The following is a 24,013-nucleotide window of genomic DNA, read 5'->3' on the forward strand; positions in this document are numbered from 1 at the left end:
TCTGGATTTACTTGCATTAGGTTAGTAGAGCACCAATATTCCAAATTAGTCATAGCTGTGTTAATTTGGGTTTCCAATGACTTGAGCTTATTCTTTGGTTTTGAAACCTAGATGACGAGGTCATCAGCAAATAATGCAAACTTTACTTCTTTGCCAAAAATTTGGGAAGATCATTGATAAATATATTAAATAATGTTGTACTCAACACTGCTCCTTGAAGTACACGCATAGCTGTTTGTTTGTATTTTGAAAAATTTGACTGATATTTAACTATACTGAATCGCTGTATGATAAAGTCTTGTAACTAACAGAGCATATTACCTGTGGTCTTTTGTCCTTGTTATGGGAATTTTTCAATCTTGTCATCTAATTTTACAATTATTTACCCTATTAACATAATATATTCCATTTTCACTGAACCAACGTGTATTATACCGGTAGACTGTATTCACTTATTTTCATATATATAACTTACAGAGAGTTCTTATACAGCAGAAGAAGTTTTACCTTTCTTCAAAATGGGTATAATACCGGTAATGCTTTTTTCCAGTTAGCAGGTACTGTAAAAAGTTCAGCATGGTTTTTTAGACTTGTCTCCAAGGTTCTTGATAAATTCTGAATGAATTAAATCTGGACCAAGGACTTCATTGGATTTAAAGAGTCCCAATAGCTGCATCTAGTTCATGGATTGTGAAACTATCAACAAACACTTCTCTTGTATTTCATGTAAAAACACTTCTTTTGTTCACCTTCATATTTTTTTCATGTTTTTTTCTAACTTTTTGTGAGTTGTTGTGATTCTATGTATTATTGTAGGTATATGTAAGGCATTTGCAATAACCTGGGGGTCTGTTAGTTGTGTATTTTTGTAAATTATAAGTGAGTTACTTGGTGGATTACTCTTTGTGATATTAGATATAATTTCGGGTAAGCTTTTATACCATCTTTTCTATAGTCCATTTTAGAGACGAAATTGTTAAAACTTTGCCTTTTGGCTGAGAGTACTTCTTTCTTAAATTTGGCCACTTTACAAGCTTCCAGTCTATAAAATTGTCTCTATTACTGTTCTCTTCTGCTTGTTTTCTGGCTGTATCACGAGCTAATTTTAATGTCATTGATTCTGGTTCACGTTGACACTTTGTTTAAAAAACTTAAAATTGTTTAACGACACATTAAAAGTGTTAAAATTTTTTTAAAAAGTTATGTACCTTAGACAGATGGCCCGTTTCGATGCCGGTTCTGTGTCATCTTCAGTGTCCTATGAACTACTGATGTTCCTGTTGATCTTGCATACTGCCATTTGCATTCGTCAGTTGTAGGGGTGGGGGTGTGTTGCTCCTATGGTGGGGGGTGTTTGTTTGCGTGCTGTGTATCATGATATCGAATAATGTGTGGGTATTAAACTGTAATTGTGTATTAAGTACCGTATATGTTGTGGGTGTGTTATTGTATGTTTGTATATTTCGTATTGTTCTAAGATGTTTAACTGTGGACTTTTTGGTGTGATGTGTAGAATTTCCATATCTGTTTCTATATTATTGTAGTCATGATTATTGTTGATAATATGTTCTGCGTAATTTGATGTGATGTATGGTTTGGTTATAGCTTTAAAGTGTTCTTTATACCTTGTTTGAATGTTTCTTCCTGTCTGTCCTATGAAAAAATGTGGGCAACTATTGCATTTTAGTTTGTAAACCCCAGATGAATTATATTTATTTGAATGTTTAATGTGATTATTTCGATATTTCTGTGTTGTGTTATTTGTTTTGTAAGCTATCTTGCATTTTAGTTTTCTGAATGAAATTGCAATTTTGTGAGTATTGGTATTGTGATATGTTAATGTTATGTATTTATTCTCGCGTGGTGTTTGTGTTGGTTTGTTCTGTTTTTGTTTTGCCTTTCTTATTAGTGTATCTATCATGTTAGGGTTATATCCATTGTCTTGTGCTATATATTTTATTGTGTTTAGTTCTTCAGTATAGTTATCTTGTTCATTGGGATGTTAATTAATCTGTATGTCATTGTACGGAAAGCTGCATGTTTATGTTGTACGGGATGGTTTGATGAATTGTGTATTTGTGTTGTAGTTGTGGTGGGCTTCCTGTATATTTTGAATTCGTGTCTGTTATTTGTTTTGGTTATGGTGATGTCTAAGAAATTTATAGCTTGGTTATGTTTTGTTTCTATCGCATACTTTAATTTGGGATGTATTTTGTTGAGTTATTGATGTAGGTTCTCTATTTGTCTTTTGTTTCCATTATATAGGACTATTACGGTATGTCATCTACATATCGATGCCAGTACATTATTCTCTCTGCGTGTTTGTTGTTGTCAGTGTTTAATATGTGTGTTTGTTTTATATTATGAATGAAGATTTCATCTAATATACTTGATATATGTGAACTCATTGGTAATCCTTCAGTTCGTGTATAATATTTATTGTTATGTGTGAAATAATTTTGTTTTGTAATAATCTTTTTTTTGTAATGTTTCTAAATCTTTTGTCCAGAAAGGTTTGTAGCTTGGGATCTTTCCTCGGGGCACCCATTTCTTTGCTCCTTTTAGTACCGGTGTTATAGTTGCACAAATTATATTGTTACATTTTTCTGGGGATTCGTTCATATTAATGGAGAGGTTATTTTCTAGGTCTTCTCTGAATTTAGTCCAATTGGATTTTTTAAAATTCCAAGAACATCAGTTATAAGATCTGTTTGTAGGTTTCTGATGGTAGTAAAATAGAAGTAACAATGATTCTGTAGCCAAGTCCAGGGTCTTCCAAAACTTTCCTGCTTGCCTTGTTATATATGTCTGAAGATATTAGAGTTAAATCTGGATTAGATGTTTCATGGGAATGAAGAAATGTTGGAGGATCTTCTGGGTTGAATAATAATTGGATTGATTGGGTGTTAAGAAAATCTTCTATTGAATGACCAACAGAATTGATGCCTAAATATCCCCATTCTTTAGAATGACCACTGAAGTCTCCAATTATGAGAGTCTTTGGTGTAACTACTATATTGTCCAAATTGGGTTTGTTATTAGGGGGTTATATATGCTATACATTTTGAAGTGTTATTTATCCAAAGTTCTATTTTACAAATTTCAGATTTGTGAATAATTTCAAGGGAAAAATTGTTCCTGGGCCGGGTATCGATCCTGGGACCCTTTGCTTAGTACATGAATGCTCTACCGATTGAGCTACTCCAGAAACTATACAAGACACCGTCACAATTCTTCCCTTTATATCCACACAACTCAAATGGGCTGACAAGACGCCAGAAACCCAACTTTGAGTGCACACAATTCTGTGTGACTTAAATTGTGGCTTTTTGTTAACGTACCTACAGTAACGAATATATTAGGCCTGCTTCACAGGGAGCTTCTACCTGAAAGCCAGATTTGCATAATATATTCGTTACTTCAGATTTGTCTTCCTCAGTCATTTTTTTAATAATGTTGAATGTTAGGCCTAAAGTTATTCCTCTTTTGATGCCAACTAGTATGCCACTAGCTCTTTGTCTTGCTTTAGGTTGTGGAAGTGTCATTTGCAGAATTTGTATAACAAATGAGGTTCATAAATTCACACCCTTCCAATTATTGCATTTATACTGGTAACAATAGAGTTATAAATTCCTAACAGTGAGTAGTTTCAATACTAATGTAGTAAACGTCACAAGAATTATTTCCTTGATGTGAAATATTTCATGAGAATAAAATAAAATTCTCATAGTAACAGCTAAAATGCCGTGTTGATACTAGTTAAGTATTTAAAATGGAGCACGATTATGTACAGATGAAGCACTGTTTAATAATGTAATTGAGAAAAAAAATTAAAGAAACATTTGATCCATGTTGAATCTTTCGTACACTACTTTTAACACTTGAATATAAATAATTGATTAAATCATCAAACGCACCCACACAACAGGCAGTGAAGTTTGAGATGACGCTGAGATCTAGTAGGTTCTGAGGATGATGTGAAGAAGCACCGAAACAGCTGTAAGCCGCACATGCTTACACAATTAACACGAGTAAGATCGGCATTTAATCAATTATAAACATTTAATATTATCAAAACTTCTTCATTTATGTCCTTTATATTTCCTTATACAGTGAAACCTCTCCTTACGGACGCCTCCAAGTTAGGACACTCCTCATATACGGACAGATTTTTATGTCCCAACTGAAATAATATAGAAATAATGATCAATTTAACTCTCTCTTACGGACACTCTCAGACATGGACACGGACAGCTGTTTCACAGTCCTAAAGCTTGCTTTACCTCCTGACTGCAGACAGAACTTGGATTTCAAAATCTAATGTGTTACAAAAATGGAAAATTTAGTTTTGAGAACTGTACAGAAATTCCTTACCATGAAAGACGACAATAAGGGTCTCATAGGCTACCACTAGCCCAACCGGCTACCCCTTGTTGCCTGGAAATGGGTGGATAAACAAAGTCATAAAATTTAACCTGTCTGATGGGTCCAAGGTGAAATTGTATTCGACACACAATAGGGCTAGTAGGATTATTTTCTTCACTTCAATCAGTTGTTCTGTTTCGAGAGACATGGCACCTGAACGTAATGGTTAAGTTGAAAACAGTAAATTACAGTACTGCATAACTCTAGACATAGAATAAAATTGCATGGCATAGTACTGTATTTTCCTTTTTCAGTCTTATCTACTATAGTTCAAAGGTGCAAAGAATTTACTGTAGTATACTATATTTAGAATTAAACTACAGTAATACATTTCATTTAAAGCGTGAAGGGATACATAATGCATAATACAAATTTACTGTTAGATTGGAGAGTCTCCCTCCCAATAAAGGACACTTCCCAGATGCGGACAGATTCTATTGGAGTTGTTTTGATTTCATTACTGGTGGAATCAAAACAACTCCAATAGATTCTATGAGATTCCTCACTAATATTAACAGCATCAAAATGACAATAGAAGAAAAAGCACTGATTCAATATGAAAAACTTATTAGATTACCAGGAAACAATTGGCATTCATACAGTCCTCTCTGTAGATTGAAAACTCAAAGAAGTTTCATATCCATTGTTCAAGAATTAAAACAGAAAATCAATATCCCGAATTTAAAAGAAAACCTACAAATTAAACCAAACCCTTTAACTCTATTAAATATGGAATATAATCTAAATTTAACAGAAGAAATACTGAAATCAGAAGTAAACACTGAAATACTAAAACAATTGTCTTTAGAGACAATTAATATTAGATACCCTCCACAAAACTGGCTTCATTTATACACTGACGGATCCTTGATCTCCAGAGAACAAGGTACCGGTGCAGGTGTTACGTGCTGTCTCTTCTCACTTTATAGATCTCTTGGGTATGGAACAACAAGTTTTGATGGAGAAATCATTGCAATAAGTGAAAGTCTCAGGAATCTTCTATGCCACTTCAGTAAATTTAAAAATGCAGTTATATTGTCAGACTCCAAACCAGCTATTCTATTAATAGTCTCTAAACACACACCTTCATCTCAAACAGCAGAAATAACTAAAATGCTCTCTCAATTAATATCACTCAATAAAAGAATTGTATTCCAATGGATACCATCCCATTGTGGAATCCTGGGAAACGAGAATGCAGATGCTTTAGCAAAGAAGGGCAGCACTGCTACTTACAGACCTGTTACTAAATCTACGTATTACTCTGTGAAAAGATTTATTAAATCTACATACTTAGACTTCAACAAACAAAATTTGATAACACAATCCCAAGGGAAAAAATGGAACTCTCTGCATCAAAATCCACAGTTAATTCCCAATTTACCACGAAAATCGTCTGTAGCTGCATTTAGATTGGCAACAGGCCATGATTGTTTGGCCAAACACCTGCATAGAATTGGAATATATCAGTCCCCTAACTGTCCATTGTGCAACTCAAACCAAGAAATGGATTCGGAACACCTCAAAATCTGTGCTTCAGTGGCTGACCATGATAATATCTTTGAAAAATATTGGAGTGCAAGAGGTCAAATGACTTTATTGTCAAACGCCTGGCATTAGAAAACAACAACAGATTGTTACGTCCCTTCAATGTCCGTAAATGAGAGGTTTCACTGTATAGGTAATTCTGATTGTCTTGAACCATTCAGGATATTATTTATTTTGAATTCACAAATATTCACATAATCTAAATATTTAATCTGTTTTCAGATTGACCAGTCAACATTGGTACTACCTCGTTCAATGCTTGTTGGCCCATACACCTACGGAAATCAGCTGGAAGCATACCGTCATTGGTTAATGGGATCTGCTCTTGAAATTATTAAAGCTCGCAATGCTTCGATTCCAGCAACAAGAGTCAGTGTAGATGCATTCGAAGTGATAGAATTTGAGATTGAATTGGCGCATGTAAGTTTTGCAAATTGATCAATAATTATGAATCTCTATTAGTATAGCATGCCATTAATTATAGATATAAAATGAAGTTAAAATAATTTATTGGATTTAAACTATTAAAACGAAGACACTACAATAGAGTCTCGATTATTTAGCCTAAATGAGATCAAAAGTTGGATAATGGAAATTTCCGAATAGTCGAGTATCATATTAAATTTTGAAATCATATTTTCATAAATGGATTATTACGTATGATTAGCCCACTAATGAAACAATATAACAATGCTTGAAGCGTGGAAAATTTTATTAGTCTAGTGATAAAAATAACTAGAGCTGTTGATCGATCAAAATATTTAATTGACTATTTGAATTTAATCGATTAATTGATAGATTAATCGAGCTTTGATCAATTTGAAGAAAGTTCTGATATACTGTAATACACAATTATTATTGTTAAATTTAATTTGTGTTTGGTGATAAGCATAAGTATAAAATGTATCATTATATTATAAAACAATACTATTTTATGTATGATTTGAGGCTTTCTTGGCGTTGGTTCGCTAATATGTTTTCGCGGGATATCAGCTGAGTTAAACTTCCCTGAAGATGGCTGCAGAGATAGCAGTTGAAAGCTTGGAACATTCCAAAATTTTAACTCAGCTGATATCCCGAGAAAACATATTAGTGAATACTATTTTGGTTATTTACTAACATATTTATCATGTAGGCTTATAATTTATTGTGTCAATTTCTCTGGGGATTTATGAGACAAACACAAATAAAAAAAAAAATATGAAGATTCACGTAGTTAATATTGCTTCATCCATAATTTTAAACATGTAAGTGCATTCACATGCTCCGAAATAAGTGCCATTCTACGTTTACTATCAATGTTTCCTCTATCACTTTTCACACAACACAGAAATCTGATTTTTTTCTATAGCAAACTAAACACACAAACTTAATTTATGAACTCAGTAAAGAAACTGCAGTAGTCAAAACAGCAGATTGGTCCCTATTGTAATCGGATTACAAAATTTTAGAAAGAGAAGAAGGTAGATACTCTCTCAATTGCACACAGTGTAGCCATGGCTGAGGGGTGAGGGGGAAAATTCCAGAAAAGTGTGTATTTCATATACTAGGAATTCGAGCTGACAACCAGGTGGAAGTTTTCTTGGAAAATTTTAAAACTTATCAAGGGTTTCGCATTGTGTTTCAACTTTCAATAGGATTAGACAGGTCATTGTCCTCATATCTCCTTCTCTTTCTGAAGTGTTTGTGCAAAGATTTGTCCTACGCTAGTTACAAAATAATGGTACTATTGTGCTAAGTAATTTCTGAGAGACGAATATAGTTGGAATTTTTAGTCTGAGTTCGCATTAACAAAATAATTAATATCAAGTACAACCGATTAATTTTAATCTATTCGATTATTTGATTAAATATTTTTGATTGATTAATCTTATAACAGAAATTGATCGATTAATAGATCAGATTAATAGATTAAATCCAATAACACTAAAAATAACAAATCTTTAATATGACGACGATCAAATGATTCTCCAGTAATAGATAATTCATGATCTCCACGAAGGTAGAAAAAGACTTCTCTCTGCTTTCCCTCCTACGTACAGTATATACAGTGCCGGAAAAATTAATAGCAACTCGGTTATTTTTTCCTCCAGATTAAGTTATGTCATGTTTTAATGTGACAGGTGTTTAAAAAAGTTAAACAATTTATATATTTTCTGAAAGGGTGTTTTATTTCCTTTCTAATGGTATGTAATAAATTCTTTTATGGCTGTTTATATGGCAATCTGTGTAGCGTTTGTTAATTCAAAGAAAAATACCAAAATTTTGCATTTTATGGGTTAGTGTGTATTGTGCTGCCAGATGGCAGTAAATGGCACGAAATCACTTTGCAAGTTTTATTCATTGTTCACAGATGTTTCTGTAGTGCATACAGTTGCTAATGTCTACCTTCTGTTCCTTCTTGTCTGTTAATAATCCCTATGAACGTTCACAGGAATTTTTCGTGATTACCTGTTGTGTTTTTGCGATTGAAAGAGTTTGATTGACAAATTCTAATTCAAAAACGCGTAAAAATATGATATAACACCAAGAAAAGCTACACAGATAGTGACATTAAGTGAATGTGGCAAAACTAATAGTGCGATAGCTCAAATTGTGGGGGTGAATAAAAGTACAGTTGGGAGATAGTTGGCTAAGTTTCGAGAGAGGGGTGCTGTTATGAGTAGTAGAACGCGAAAATGTGGCAGAAAACTGAAAACTTCACCCAGACCCGACAATGCTTTGCGTCGTTTATGTTTGGAAGACAGATTTGCTAACTCGTAAGAGCTTACAGAAAATTGAAAGGAAACTTCTGGGGTTAATATTTGTTCTAGAACGGTAAGGAAAATATTGCGAAAATTTGATTTGGTGTCCAAGAAGCCACTGAAGAAACCATTGCTCACCAAACAACGTATGAAGCTTTCACAGGGGCTAAAGAACATCAGCACTGGCCAGCTGAGCAATGACGTAAAGTTCTCTTCAGTGACGAATCTAAAATCAACATTGGTGGAAGTAATGGGGTTGTACAGTGTTTCGGAAGGCAAGTGAAACACTGAATCCAGCATGTACTGTAGAACTGTGAAGTTACCTACTAGTGTTATGCTTTCGGGAGTGTTTCTCATAAAATGGTGTTGGGAATATCGATGTCCTGAAATCTACCGTCAATGGAAAGAAGTACAAGAAGATTTTGGAGAAGATGTTACCATCAGTAAGGGATTTGTTTGCAGAACAACCATTCACTTTTCAGGATGATTCAGCACCCTGCCAACGTGCAAAAATTGTCAAAGAGTTCTACGTGAGCAAGAATATGTCACAGCACTGTCTTGGCCTGGCAATTTACCAGATGTAAATCCTATTGAAGAATTGTGGATGATTTTGAAGAATAAAATAAGAGAAAGGAAGCCCTGAACAAAAGTGCAATTATTGAGACCATTGTGAGCATCTGGTAGCAAGCATGCCCATGGAAACTCTCCAACGACTAGTAGAGTGCATGCCAAGAAGGTATCAAGAAGTTGTGATGTCCCACCAAGTACTAGTGCCGAGATAAGAAACTAATCCATGAAGTGCAAAATTTTGGTCTTGTGCTTTCAATTCACAAATGCTACACAGACTGCCATGTAAACAGACAGAAATGACGTTGTTACATACCATTAGAAAGGAAATAAAACAAGCTTTCAGAAAATATATAGATTGTATTATTTTCTAAACACCTATCACATTAAAACATGTTATAACTTAATCCGAAGGTAAAAATAACCGAGTTGCTATTAATTTTTCCGGCACTGTATATGTTTTATACCTGAAGCCTCTTAAGCAGTTGTACTGGCTGTTTTTTTTTCTTGTATGGAGAAGGAACCTGAAGGCTAACACTGCAGCCTGAGGCTTATTGTGCTTATCAATCCTATCCTTTGAATGATTGGGTAGCTGACCAGCCTTTGCTGTTGTACAAGTACAGTACGCTGCACCATGAAGTGAACCCAGGCTGTGGTATGGATGATGATATGTGAATTAATGATGGAAAAATGAGTCCGAGGTTCAAGTTACCCAGCAATTCTGCTTCAATTGGTTGAGGAAAAATCCCGGAAAAACTCCAACCAGCTAACTTGTCCCAACCATGATTTGAACCTGGGCCTGCTTGTTTCACAGTCAGACGCACTGGCCATTACTCCACAGTGGTGTACGTACTGACTGTGACATTGCTTTTCCATTGGTGAAAAAGCATCTATTATTGACAGTCTGTCATTCAGTCTATCTGTTTGTCTGTCCGTCTTTAAAATATTGGCCATTTGATTAGGATTGTTGATGGATTATGGCATAGTAGCTATCTTCATAATCTTCGTCATATTACTTTGCTAGACCTATGTGGAATGTTTTGTATCAGTGTAATATCTTCTTCTTGCATCCTGTTGTTCCTAGGTGGAACATAGGGCAGCAGTAAAGTTCCTCCAGCGTACTCTGTCACCAGCCATCTTTTTCACCTCTTTTCAGCTTTTCCCACATCTCTCTACTTCCTCCTCTATTGATCGTTTCCATGTTTTTCTAGGCCATCCTCTCTTCCTTACTCCTTGTGGATTCCAATCAATTGCAGTCTTCTCAATAGCTCCATCTGGCTTTCTCAGCGTGTGGCCTATCCAATTCCATTTTCTTTGTTTTATTTGGTAACATATTTGTGATTGGTTAGTTCTTCTCCACAGTTTTTCATTTGCTATTATTTCCGGCCATCTTATATATATAGAATACGTCTCAGTCATCTGTTGACGAACGTCTGTATCTTTTTATTTATTACATCCGTAATTTTCCATGTTTCACAATCATAGAGGAAGATTGATTTTACATTTGTGTTAAACAGTCTGAGCTTTGTCTTCAATGAGATGTTGTTATTCCGCCATATGGGATATAGCTGTACAAATGCTCCATTTGCTAGCTGAATACGTCTTTTCACATCTTCTTCCGCTCCACCTGTTTTTGTAACTACACTTCCCAGGTATAGAAAAATATCCACTTCTTCTATTTCTATATCATTTACTGTCAATTTATTTTTATTATTACAATTTACCCTCATCTGTTTTGTCTTAGAGGAGTTTATCTTCAATCCAACATTTTCTACTTCCTCTTGTAATTTCTCAACTTTAGCTTCCATATCCCTAAATCTCTGTGGTAGCAAACATATCATCTGAAAAGATCAGTATAATATACTTATGTATATAATGCTGGGAAAGGGTCTATAAGGTGGATCTTTATTTTTTCTAAAAAAAAAAAAAAATATATATATAAATATAAAGTAAACTCATTATTGTAAATGTACAATGTAGTATAATTTATAAAACAGAATAAACAAAAACAAAATGAAAAAATAATTTTTACGATAAACTATATTTTGAATCACTGTTATTGAAACGCAAGTTCATAAATTTAAGATTGCTATGAAACTTATAATTATAACAGATCCTACACCATATGAACTACTGAAGAAAACGGAATTAAGCCTATCTGTTTTCCGTACACAGATTAATCACCACTTTTACTACTGAGAACTTTTAAACAGTATCATTCAGGGGGTGAAACTGAGAGAGGAATTTCCAGTAGCAAAACTATGCAGGCTGTTGTTTTGTTGCCCGATCACCAGAAGCGCTAAATGTTTCAATGTAATTTTCTGATTGGATGCTAGTGGGAATCACCGTTGTATATCATAGGCAACAAAAAGCCACACAGAACAACAAAATAGCCGCCATATTTCTTTTGAGACTATTTTATGAGTCGTTTGTATCTTTATGTTATTTAATTAAGAAAATAAGTTAAAATTTCATCAGATCAACTAATATTTATTTATACTTGTTCTGTTGAAATTTTTACTTATTATTTTAATAACATAAACACACAACAATAATAACATTTATCTTTAACAATCTTTATAATTTGATCAACAGAACCACCAACATCGTGCTCAAATTTTCAAATGTTAAGCTTCACAGCCAGACCACCAGGAGCGCAACATTTGTTCTCTGCTTCCCTGTCATAACATGTGCAGTGCACTTCTATTATTTTGTTGTTCTGTATTATCATTCATCTTACAAATATTTATAGTTAGGCATTTTCGCCTTTTCATCACAACAGGCAACCTCAGAACTTATAATTTCCCTCACCTTACTGTGAGAAGCCTTTGTGAATTTCATGTTGTTGCCATACAGTGCTTATGTCATTATGTCTTCACATAAGGCAAGAGCAAGCATATCTAACACTTCTACCAAGCAAAGCAAATGTATTTTATCCGATGCTGCCAGTAAGATTAATCACTCCTCCCCTCACATCTCTCTTTATCAATCAGTCAATCAATCAATCAATCAATCAATCAATCAATCAATCAATCAATCAATCAATCAATCAATCTTCTTAATGTATCCAGCTGTTTGCTGACAACGTAAAGTCCACTGTAGTCTATTCAGTTCTTTTTCACGAGAAATGAGGGGTATTTTGATCTGTGTTCATTATAGATGCCTGTTGCTAGTGGCCAGAGTTGGGGTGTAGTCAATATATACTGTCTTCTGCAACTGGTACTGATGATTTTAATTTACTTCTTTTGTGGGTTATGGATGGACAGTATAGAAGAATGTGTTCCAGATCTTCATCATAATTATTACACCACAGACAAGTAGGATTATCAGAAATATGAAATCAGTGTAGGTACAATTGAGTGACAATGTGACCTGTTCTGGCTCTTGTTAAAAATGTCTGAACATGTCTGGGAAAGTTTTTGTACATTTCCAGGTCATTTGGTTTCTTTTGTACAGACTGTAAAATTTTTCCTTTGTCAGAAGAGAGCCAATTGTTGATCCATAGGTTTGTAAAATGAGACTTTACTGAAGCAAAAGCATTGGATAGAGATATCACTTGAAGAGGTCTTGGTTGCACACATGGTGGAAATATAGTAGAGGTGTGGGACAAGCTGTGCGTGTTTTCGTTCAGTCTGCGCATGACGTCACCTTTACTGCAGGCCGCACTCGAATGACACAGTCAACATAACAGATTGTTGATGGTTAGATCTGCGTCCATAGATTTAAATGAATAAATAAAACTCATGGTTTGTGTATTCAGTAAATATTGACAGTATAGGCTATAATAGGGTCTATCTTGAAGTGATAACATTATAAAATAGTGAACAATAAATTAAATTCAAGAGTAAAGAAATAATGTTATATGGTAGTGCAACGTTAATAATTGTCTTCTGTAATATACACGTACTTTTATAATAATTATAATACATTATGCTACAAATATGCACAAAATTAGGCCCATATACCACACAAATTATATTACACATGAATTCAAGTACAATAGGAACTACCTTGAAATGATAACGTAATAAAATTATGATCTATTACATATTAAACTCAAGTTTCAAGAAACAATGTGATATGGCAGTGTGTCATTAATAATATTGCCTTCTGTAATATACACGTGGTTTTATAATAATTATTACAATACAATGTGTAATAAATATATACATACTTAGATCTATACAGTTATTTATAACATACATTATTTTGTACATGAATTCAAATACTTTTGAACCTTCATTAACATATGTATATGAATTTCTTGGAATAATTTGTCATTATAGTAAACAAATATTTTTATATATTCAGGCTATTGGAGACATAATATAGTCTATTACATTATTTACCTTATTATTCCACACACGACATAACATAATTTCACCATTATAAATCCCACTCTGTTAAGTAAATACTTATTCTTATGCAATCTTTTTCATTTTCTTTATAATATTTCTCTTTGAAATTCCAGACATTTTTATTATTTTATTAATTTCTTTAATTCTAATAAATGTTCTTGTTCTAACCAATGTCGTAATTACTTCTGGCGGAAGAGGAGAATTGATTTCTGCTTCGTTTTTCATGGCAGAATTAACCAAATTTACAGTCTTTTTTATTATAAATTTCTCATGAGAAGCAGAATCTTCGTGCACATCTGAGAATATACTTCAACAAGCATGGCAACCAATTGCAGATCCTTAGAAGGGAGGATTAAGTTTCCACGGGACACTGTAGTAATCCAGTCTTTTTGATTAGCAGAAGTTGACAATTTTGTGGGAATTCCAAGATTCGGGTATTGCTCCATATGTTTTGATGTAGCATATCCTGCAATATATTTTAATCCTTCCTGGGATATCCGCTGTCTTGCAGAGATTTCACATATTTTTTCTGGGAGGCCTATATTTTCTTCAGGATCTCGATCGTTGGTAAATTTAACCGGTTTCAGAATGCCTTTAAGAAATTCTGCCGTTGCACATAGTTCTTTCTGCAGATTATCATTGACTTCTGATTGGCTTGTACTAGGACCCACTATTAATGCCTCTTCTTCCGAAAGCAAATCGGAGGTGTTTTTGTTCTCACAAAACTGAGATAATGGATTTCGACCTAGTACGTACCACTTCAGTAGAATGTTTAAAATCTAAAGCAGAGGGATGAACGTTTGTTCTACCCATGCTTCTAATTTCCGAAAAAAAAAGTTTTCTACCAGATCTTGGTTAAGTTTTCTTGTGATGATATATTCAATTTTGTACTTGTACCTCATTGCCTCATACAACAATGTTAATGATTTATTATTTATTAGAATCCCCCCTTGATAAGGTAATTTCCTGTTTGCTTCTCCTACTTTAACTGTGGTATGAGAGTATAATATTCTGATCTTGAAGGTTTATTCCGTAACTATGCAGCCCACTGTGGGTACCGAATTTAGAAACGGTATTAAATAAATCAAACCAACCATTAGTTAATTTTATTGCCTTTGAAGTTTCTTTCCATTCATTTGATCTCAACAGCTCGTTTTCACCACATCATTTCGAAGCCTTTGCAACTCTGTTGGAAAATAATTGTGCTGCCAAACTAACTTTTTGTCTTTGGGTACCACGGACACTTAAGTGTAACGGAGTTAACTTGTAAGCTAATTTTGTATCAGAGGACGAGGATGCACGTAAAAGTTCATGAATTGGTTCTGATGAAATGTTCAATCCGTTCAAGTTGAAACCATGATCTAGAAAGTGATTCCTGTGTAATTTCAATAAATGTGGAGTGTCTGAAAAAAATATTTCTCGAGTTGAATCATTTGGATTAGGAAAACTGCAATTTAGTTTGGTAGAAATTTTCAAATCATGCCACAATTTTCTGTTACTTCCACCTAAATCGCTAACTGTGGCCATAACTTGAAAACCACTGCCTTCTAACTGGCAAATTATGTCTGTTAGGATTTCTTTTGTCATTGCCTGCTCATATTTATAGTATACGGGCTGCTTCCACCTTGCAAACAAACCACGTGCAAAAACAACCTGCACTGCCTTATGAGGTCCAATTATTTGTTCTTCCCTAATGTCAAAAGAAACCTCCTCATTTAAATACATTTCATCAAATGCTAATACTGTTACACGATCTAACTCCGACATATTTGTAGCTCTCGCCTTCATCAATTTTAAGACATCATGAAGTACCCCTTCCTCAAGCGATAATTGTTTTACTGCCCATTTTCTCAGAGTTGACAAATCAGGTAACGGGTAATTTAATTTTGTTCTTAAGTATCGGTATGTTTTTGGACTTAGGTTTCGAAGTGTTATTGCAGTACCGTAATCTTCTACAGACCATTTCACCCTACGCTTTTTATTCAAAAGAGCATCAATTTGCCCAATAGTGAAAAATGGTTTCAAAATTTCAGCCACTTTAGATTTAACTTCTGTTTGTCTAATGTTTTTCAATGAAATTACATTCTCATGTAATTTTCTTTTGTCTTCTTCATGTTTCCTGTTGGAAGCTGTCAATTCCTTAATCCTCGTTTCTAGAGAGTAATTCTTCTCTTCTAATTCTTGAATTCTTTGTATTAGTATTTGGCATTCCTCTGTGACAGTAGACTCAGTGGCTCCGCGATTTTCCATTGTTACATTAGTGCTGGATGCTCCTGTTGCGCTGAAAGTTAACAGGTACAGTAGCCTACATGCAATCAGGGGCGTATTTAGGCCTCGGCAGACTAAGCAGCTGCCTAGGACGGCAGATTTGAGGGTGCGACTTTTAAGCTATTACTGTTAATTTTTTATATGTTTTTTAAATTTTATTCATAACTCTTTAAAGAGTACATGAACTTAAACGCACAATGAAAAGGATATGAATAAAATTGGCAACAATCAGTACAAATTATGTATTGTAATTAATGTCTAGTTAGGTTTATTAAAGAAAATGTACTCAACGCAATGAGCTACGATCGCTGTCTGCAGTAAAGATGACGTCACACACCTCGGCCGCTATCGCAACAGCATGCGCAGTCCCACACCTTTACTATGTTTCCACCATGGTTGCACATATGTTGCCTGTTTTGCAATATTATCGACTTTCTCGTTTCCAAGTATACCACAATGACTAGGTATCCATTGAAATGTTATTTCCTTTTGGAGTTCTTTTAGTTTACTTAGTTGTTTCTGAAGTGGAATAATTCTATGTGCACATAGGTTTGGTACATATTTAATTATATTAAATATAGCCCCCTTGGAGTCGGTAAGTATGCAAATAGATTTTTCAGAAATTTGAGTAACACACTGAAGAGCAGCATCAATAGCTAGCAATTCAGTATCAAGACTGGAGGCGGATGAACATGGTATGAAATAACTTTCTTGACATTTTGGAATATAATACCCTGCTCCTGATGTCCCATTATTAGGATTTAGAGATCCATCTGTATAAATTTGAAGGTGATCCTTATATGTACCGCAGAGTAGTTCCATGGAATCTAACTTAAGAATGTATGGAGAATCATTTTTGGAATGACTTCCTGGAATTTGTATGCTATGTTCTGGTATCACCCATTTCCATGGAGGAATTTCGTTCACAACTGGAGTTTTAGCAATGAGTGTGTCTGTGATATAGATTGGTATTTCATCTTTTTTTTATTTTATAGAAATTACACAGGATATCACCTGACAGTTTGAAGAACATCTGAGATCTGGATGAGGCTTGCAATTTTAAATGTATTTTAGATCCTTTTGTAATATATAGTGTCTGATTGGTTGAATATTACATTCAATTTCTAGGGCAAGAGTTGATGTGGTTTTTGGTACTCTCGTGGGTACTCACCTTGTTGTTTAAGCTAACAAGTAACAAAGAGGTACCCAGATAAGCTGCATTAACACCAACGCAGTCCCACTATATTTTTTCTTCATCTATCAAGATAACTTGCAAAGACAACAATACCACATCGAGCTTTATTGTTGGATATTAATGGCAGAATGTATGCACAGACTACAAATACTTGTGCTTTGTTCACATATTCCTAATACTGTTTTATTTATTTCTTATGAAAAATTCGTTACGAATATTTAAGAGTGTAAACTATTATTTCTCATACACCTTTAAAGAAAATATTTAATAAAGTAGTAGATATCCAAGATACACTTTTAATACAGAGACAAAAGACTGAGAATAAGGAGACAACCAGCCATACGGTGGAAGGATCAATTTGTGGACTTCCTTGAAGGTGGAATCTCGCTACGATGATAACAACATAAATGTGATGGTGACATAAAATGCAGGTTACTAGAATCGTTAATTTTAATATTTTTATCTTATTGCAAACAATTTCTTTCTGCAGGTGACAATTCCTAATGAAAAAAGACGGAATGCATATCGAATGTATAATCCTATGACTCTAAAAGAGCTGCAAAACTTGACAGATTCTGTTCCATTATCAAATTCTCATGCTAAGGTCAGTATATTAAATAAATATTCCCTTAAACATATATACTGATACTGAGATATTATGCATAACGAGCTACTATTTTAGATCATTCTGAAGAAGTATGTAATTCCTTTTAGATAAATTGGCAAAAATTCTTTGAAGATGTCTTTGCTGATATTGATGTGACCTTCAACCCCCAGGAGAGAGTTGTGGTTAAAGAGGTGGAATATTTAACAGATCTTATAACACTGTTGGACAATACCCCTCCTAGAGTTATTGGTAAGTTTCCCATAAATACTTTTCTTAACTTACAATTTAATATATGGAGTACAGAAAAAATATATATAGATATGCACGCAAACAAAAACACACACACACGCGCACACGCACGCACACACACACACACACACACACACACTCTCTCTCTCTCTCTCTCTTCCAGGTAGTCAACTTGTAAATAGTAATAAAACACACAATGTTATTAGTTAAAGTAAATAACAATATTATACTTTCTGTGTATACTGGTACTGTAGTTACAAAAATTATACAGAAATCATAACTGTCAATATTATTCTGTATTGCACATATTGAAAATTGTTCCGCATTTGAAATCAAAATAAAATGCTCACTTCGACTGAAAGTGGGATCAAGAAAAGGTTGTGGTGGAGGCAAATTTTTCGTAAAATATACCTGACAAATGCACAAAATGATACATAACTATAATTTTATTAAAAAAAATATACTGTATATTAATTAAAAGTGCTAGTGTAGGGAACTGTTGAGTTGATATGTGATGTGGGGTGACATGCAAGGGGAAAACGTTATTTTATTTTAGCTGCAGATGGAAGAGAATGCTACCGTTTGCTACTGATAAGCACAACGTTAGCTCCTAACAACCTCTAAGAAAACATTCACTAGTTGGAACAGTAAGATTTATTTATGTAATTAAATAATGTTGTATTTTTATACTATACAGTATAACATATGTCAAATTTGAGTGCCCAGAGAGAAAGTTAAGTCTTTATCCTTTCTAACAGAGAATTTAGAATTAATGTTTTTTCAGGTAGAACTATAGTCCCATCGCTCTTATTTCCAGCAGCCAATCACGTTGCAGGTCGACTACATTTAAACATGTGCGTCTTATCATCATTGCTGATGACGTTATGCACTTCCTAAGGCTCAATAAATACTTAATATAATCACCCTTCATTTTGGTTCTTTCATTTGTCGCTTGCAGAAAGCACATGAAGACGTTATTTGCCGCTCAATTATTTGCTCAATTACAGTGCGTTTGATTTTTTATCATAGGAGCTACGGCATGATAATGTTTAACGGTGTGACAAATAGATTCCTCGTCTGGTGCTCGGCAACGAAGGAACAAAAATGATGAACGATACTACCTACCTAGACTTTTCCTAAAGCATAAGCAAAGAGGAGGAGTCACACCGGAAATAACAGTGATGCGACTATAGCAATATCTTCCGCAATTGTGCTTACTTGCTCAAGGACATGGCTCCACAGTGTGGCCATGAATCATCTCGTTGGCTTGTAATTAGTATTATTTATCTTTTTTCCTATTTCTCCATTTTTATACAATTACAGAAAGAGAAAGTATTGTGATACTACAAAAATTGATTCTAAATTTTGACTAAAATAAACTTTTTTTATACCTCACATACCGAGAAGTTTGTTTCTGCCATGTTGTCTGTCTTTCTGTTTGTGTATAGCGATTTCTCTCAACCTTTGGACAGATTTTATTCATTTAATATCGATTAGGCAATTCACGCATGAATATTGTAGATTATATGGAATATATTCATTTTTAATGAAGAAATAAAATTAAATATAACAAATAAAATGCTGAACTACAAGAACTTCTGTGCCAGAGAAATTAATCATTATGTGCAGAATTGTACATAAAATCGGAAACTTATTCAGTTCAAAGTTTTAAGTTTTAGGTTCCGGTATTACAGAGGTCCACATTAATTAACTTACTTAAAAAAAAAGATAAATCTAGCTGTTAACAAGGTACCGTAGTCGATATGGCAATATTCAACTACTGTGGAAATAAAGACTTCACATGTTGATATGCTTTATGTGGACAAATACAGTATTTATTTATTTATTTATTTATTTATTTATTTATTTATTTATTTATTTATTTATTTATTTATTTATTTATTTATTCTGGTGTAGTTAAGGCCATCAGGCCTTCTCTTCCACAACACCAGGAATACAAATACAATAATAGAAATAAACAGAAAAAAAAATACACTATAATATACAAAGTAAAGCTACACAAGAAATAAAGAGAGAGAAAAAAAACACTATAAACAAAGTAAAGCCACACAAAAATATACAGGTTGCAGTCACACAAACTTTAAATGAGTGATTAAGTATCATAATTAATTCCATCCTAACTAATTAACTAACATAAACAAGAAACTTGCAATTTTAATCTAGGTTAAAAAAGAAAAAGAAAAAAAAACACAAATCAATACTTCTAGCAATACCTAAAAAACATTAACTAAGACAAAATTTTCCAATTTAATTTTGAATTGTGATAAAGTCCGGCAGTCCCTGACATCATTAGGTAACGAATTCCAGAGGCGAGGTATTTCTACAGTATAGGAAGATGAGTATAAAGACGTTCTATGATGAGGGATAGAAAGAAGTGCTTGATGTCGGTTTCGAAGAGTTGTAAGAAATTGAAAGCGCGATAACAGATATTTCGGAGTAGAAGTATGCATGATTCTAAACAGAAGAGACAGTGAATGTATTGTTCTTCGTTCCTTCAGACGCACCCATGAAAGTAACTGGAGGGAAGGTGTTATATGGTCAAATTTACGAGTATTGCAGATGAATCATATGCACACATTATGAACACGTTGTAGTCTCTCAGCTAAGAGTGAACTTACATTAGTTAGCAAGGAATCGCAATAATCAAAATGGGGCATTACAAGCGTCTGAATAAGATTCTTTTTTAGACTAAGTGGTAGAAATTCTTTCATATGAAACAAGGAGTGAAGTTGAGAAAATATTTTTTTGCAAATGTGTGTTACTTGAGTATTCCAATTTAGATCGCTATCCATAAAAATGCCAAGATTTTTAACGGTTTCACTGTATTTAACAATAATCCCATTCAATATTATATGTGGTATAGTACTGCTATCAAGAGTGCTTCGTAGACGATTATGCCCCATTACGATTGCTTGCAATTTCTCTGGATTTAACCTTAATCCAAATTTGTGTGCCCACAGTGAAATCGAATTCAAGTCTTCGTTTATTTTGTTTACTGCGTCACTAGTCTCGTCAGGGTGGAAATGCAAATAAATTTGCAAGTCGTCAGCATACATATGGTATTTGCAGTGTTTTATCATATTAGTCACGTCATTAATATAGATCATGAAGAGTAAAGGTCCGAGAACTGATCCTTGTTGAATTCCAGATTTCACGACACACCATTTTGAAGAATAATCGCATGCAATGACACATTGTTGACGGTCGCGAAGGTAGGATTCAAACCAAGTAACAGAACTTTCAGAAAGATTCAGAAGTCTTAATTTACATAATAGAAGGTCCGTATCAACTGTATCAAATGCCTTACTGAAGTCAAGTAATGTCAGTAATGTTAATTTACGTTCATCCGTGGCTTCACGTATATCCTCATTCACTTTTAGTAGTGCTGTAGTCGTACTATGTCCATTCCTGAACCCGGATTGGTATTCATCCAATAAGGCATGTTCGGTTAGATAGTCCATTAGTTGTTTGTGAACAATACGTTCCAGAACTTTTGATAGAGCAGGTAGGATACTAATTGGACGGAAATCATTTGCACATAATGGGGTTTTGATTTCAGGGATCGGACAGATAAAGGCTTTCTTCCAGAGGTTCGGGTAGGTAGAAGTTATGAGTGAGGCGTTGAATATATGTGTTAATGTCGGCAGTATTATGTCCAATATTTTCTTCAATAATATTATACTAATATTATCCACACCTTCAGCTTTAGAAGTAATACGTTTTATTGCCGCTCTTACTTCATTTTCTGTGACATAAGTGAAGAAAAATATTTCTCTTTTCTATAGGCTGTTCAGAAAAATTAAGGCACCACTATATTTTTATTTAATATATATATTTTTTTATTTTATTTACTCTCTGTCCTTTATTCTATCTTTTTCTTTCTTTTCGTTTTCATTTTCTTTTACCTCTCTTTTCTTAGTATCTTCAGTGGTACTATTCGTCATTTCTTTCTAATTGTGTTTATTTATTTATTTATTTATTTATTTATTTATTTATTTATTTATTTATTTATTTTATTTGCTTTGTTACTTACTTACTTTAACTTAGTTATTTAGTTGTTTATTTACTTAGTTAATTAGTTATCTATTTATTTATATATTTACTTGTTTACCTATTTACCTATGTATCTGTCTACTTGTCTGACTGTCTGTCTTCCTGCCCATCTGTCTGTCTTTCTGTTTATTTATTACATCTTCATGATATTTAAAGTGGTCGTCTAATTTTTTTGAGCATTAACAGTTTTTGTTGCCTCTTTTTTTTCTTCTTCTTTCGTGTTTTGTTCCTGTACTGAAATTTGACGAGAGAAAGTGAGTAAAATGAACAGTACATACGGTAATAAATGTAAAACCTCTTGTTTAAATACTTATGATAGTGTTTTGGTTCGTCTCATTTATATTTATCATTATTTCAGGGAATTATCTTCAGTGGCGATTAGTAAAGACAGTTAGCAGAGATACGACTCAGAAAATGAGAGAACTTGCATATCAGTTTGAGAGAGTTTACAGTGGAACTAAGGAAAATCTACCTCTATAAGTGTTCCATAACGTAATACATGTAATAAATATTTCACTTGTAAAAAACATATTAATAAGATACTGGAACTATGCTATTTATAATGTTCTTTCGTATTATATATATATATATATATATATATATTTTATTTGTAATATTTTTCATATTTTAACAGGTGGCGTGAATTTGTATTTATTACCAGCAGTTCTTTAAGTTTTGCTGTTGGTTATTCTTACGTTAGTCGATTCTTTGACAATGAAGCCAAGGAAAGAGTGAGTGTGTTTTGCTATTTAATAAGTAAACAACTACCATCATCATTGCCACTGTCACTGTCATTGTCCTCGTCACTGTCACTATCACCACCACCACAACTATGATGATGATGATGATGATGATGATGATGATGATGATGATGATACCGAACAAGAGAGATAACTTAGTGCTAAAACAGTGGATTTGCATTTGGGAATTCCCAGTTCAAATTCTAGGGCCGGCCAATCTGTTGGGACTTTAGTGGTTTTCTCGATCATCAAATAGCTAGGATTGGTTACTATTTTGATTACAAAAGATATAGATAATGTTTCGTAAGATCTGATATCCTACTGATTGTAAGCCCATGTCTGCTAATATGACAACTAGATGGCATGGGAGTAACCAGACTGGTTAATAGATGACAGTTATTCACCCATAGGAAACCTAAAAAACCAGATTGCCTTCGTCTCTTCTCAGAAAACATTGACTAAAGAATGAAGTTAAATATCTAGGAGTGATTCTCGACAAACGTCTGCACTACAGTGAACATGTAGAATATGCAAGAAACAAAGCTCTGGCCAGATTTATTCACTTATACCCACTGATTAGATCTCCGTATCTTAACCTTCCCCTCAAAGTAAGGCTTTATACATCGGTCATAAGACCAGTGATGACCAGACATCGGATTCTAGGGCAAATGCCTATTTTGTTTCTTTAGGAGAAAAGTAAAAATAATTATTAATATTTGTGTTTCATGGAAATTGAAAGGTATTCAAAGAGTTTTATAGTGCCCTAAAATGCCCTAAAACGGTTATTAGAGCCTAATTTGTTAATATTCGCCTAAAAATGCCTAACTCACTGTAAAGTTTCGCATTTTACTCTTACTTTTTATAATTTATACATGCATTCACTGCGAAATTTAAGGCATTTAAAAAGTGGAAAGTTTGCTTCACACCGGCCATGAAACCATTGATAAAGGAAACAAAATGTTTTGAATCTCACGACACTCGCAATAGATTTCACTGAATTTAACATGTTTGGAGGCATAAATGCCGACAAAGAACCAACCTTAGTTTTGAAGCAGGCAACAATCACAACATGTGCTGCTACCGATTCAGAGATATACTATACTGGTACTATAATAATGACTGTTTTCGGTCTGAAACCGATTAGCTGTACTGCCCTTCAGAGTGTCATAAAATCACAATTTTTGGAGAAAGAGTGTTTTTGAAATATTTATGAAAAGTCGTAAAACTGCGAATTAGTA

The 24,013-nt window shown here is 33.7% G+C and overlaps 1 protein-coding gene across 1 annotated transcript in view; it reads left to right on the forward strand.

Annotated features, from left to right (window-relative positions):
* The window catches only part of LOC138711287 (endothelin-converting enzyme 1-like), a 39,528-nt gene extending 17,013 nt beyond the window's left edge, over positions 1–22,515 (forward strand). Inside the window, exons 3-5 of the mRNA XM_069842716.1 lie at positions 17,596–17,709; positions 17,820–17,961; positions 22,394–22,515. Of these exons, the coding sequence (XP_069698817.1) occupies positions 17,596–17,709; positions 17,820–17,961; positions 22,394–22,515 (378 nt within the window). The remainder of the gene's footprint in view (positions 1–17,595; positions 17,710–17,819; positions 17,962–22,393) is intronic.
* Positions 22,516–24,013: the final 1,498 nt, after the last annotated feature.

The sequence above is a fragment of the Periplaneta americana genome, chromosome 12 (assembly GCF_040183065.1).
Source record: "Periplaneta americana isolate PAMFEO1 chromosome 12, P.americana_PAMFEO1_priV1, whole genome shotgun sequence".
Taxonomy (NCBI): Eukaryota; Metazoa; Arthropoda; class Insecta; order Blattodea; family Blattidae; genus Periplaneta; species Periplaneta americana.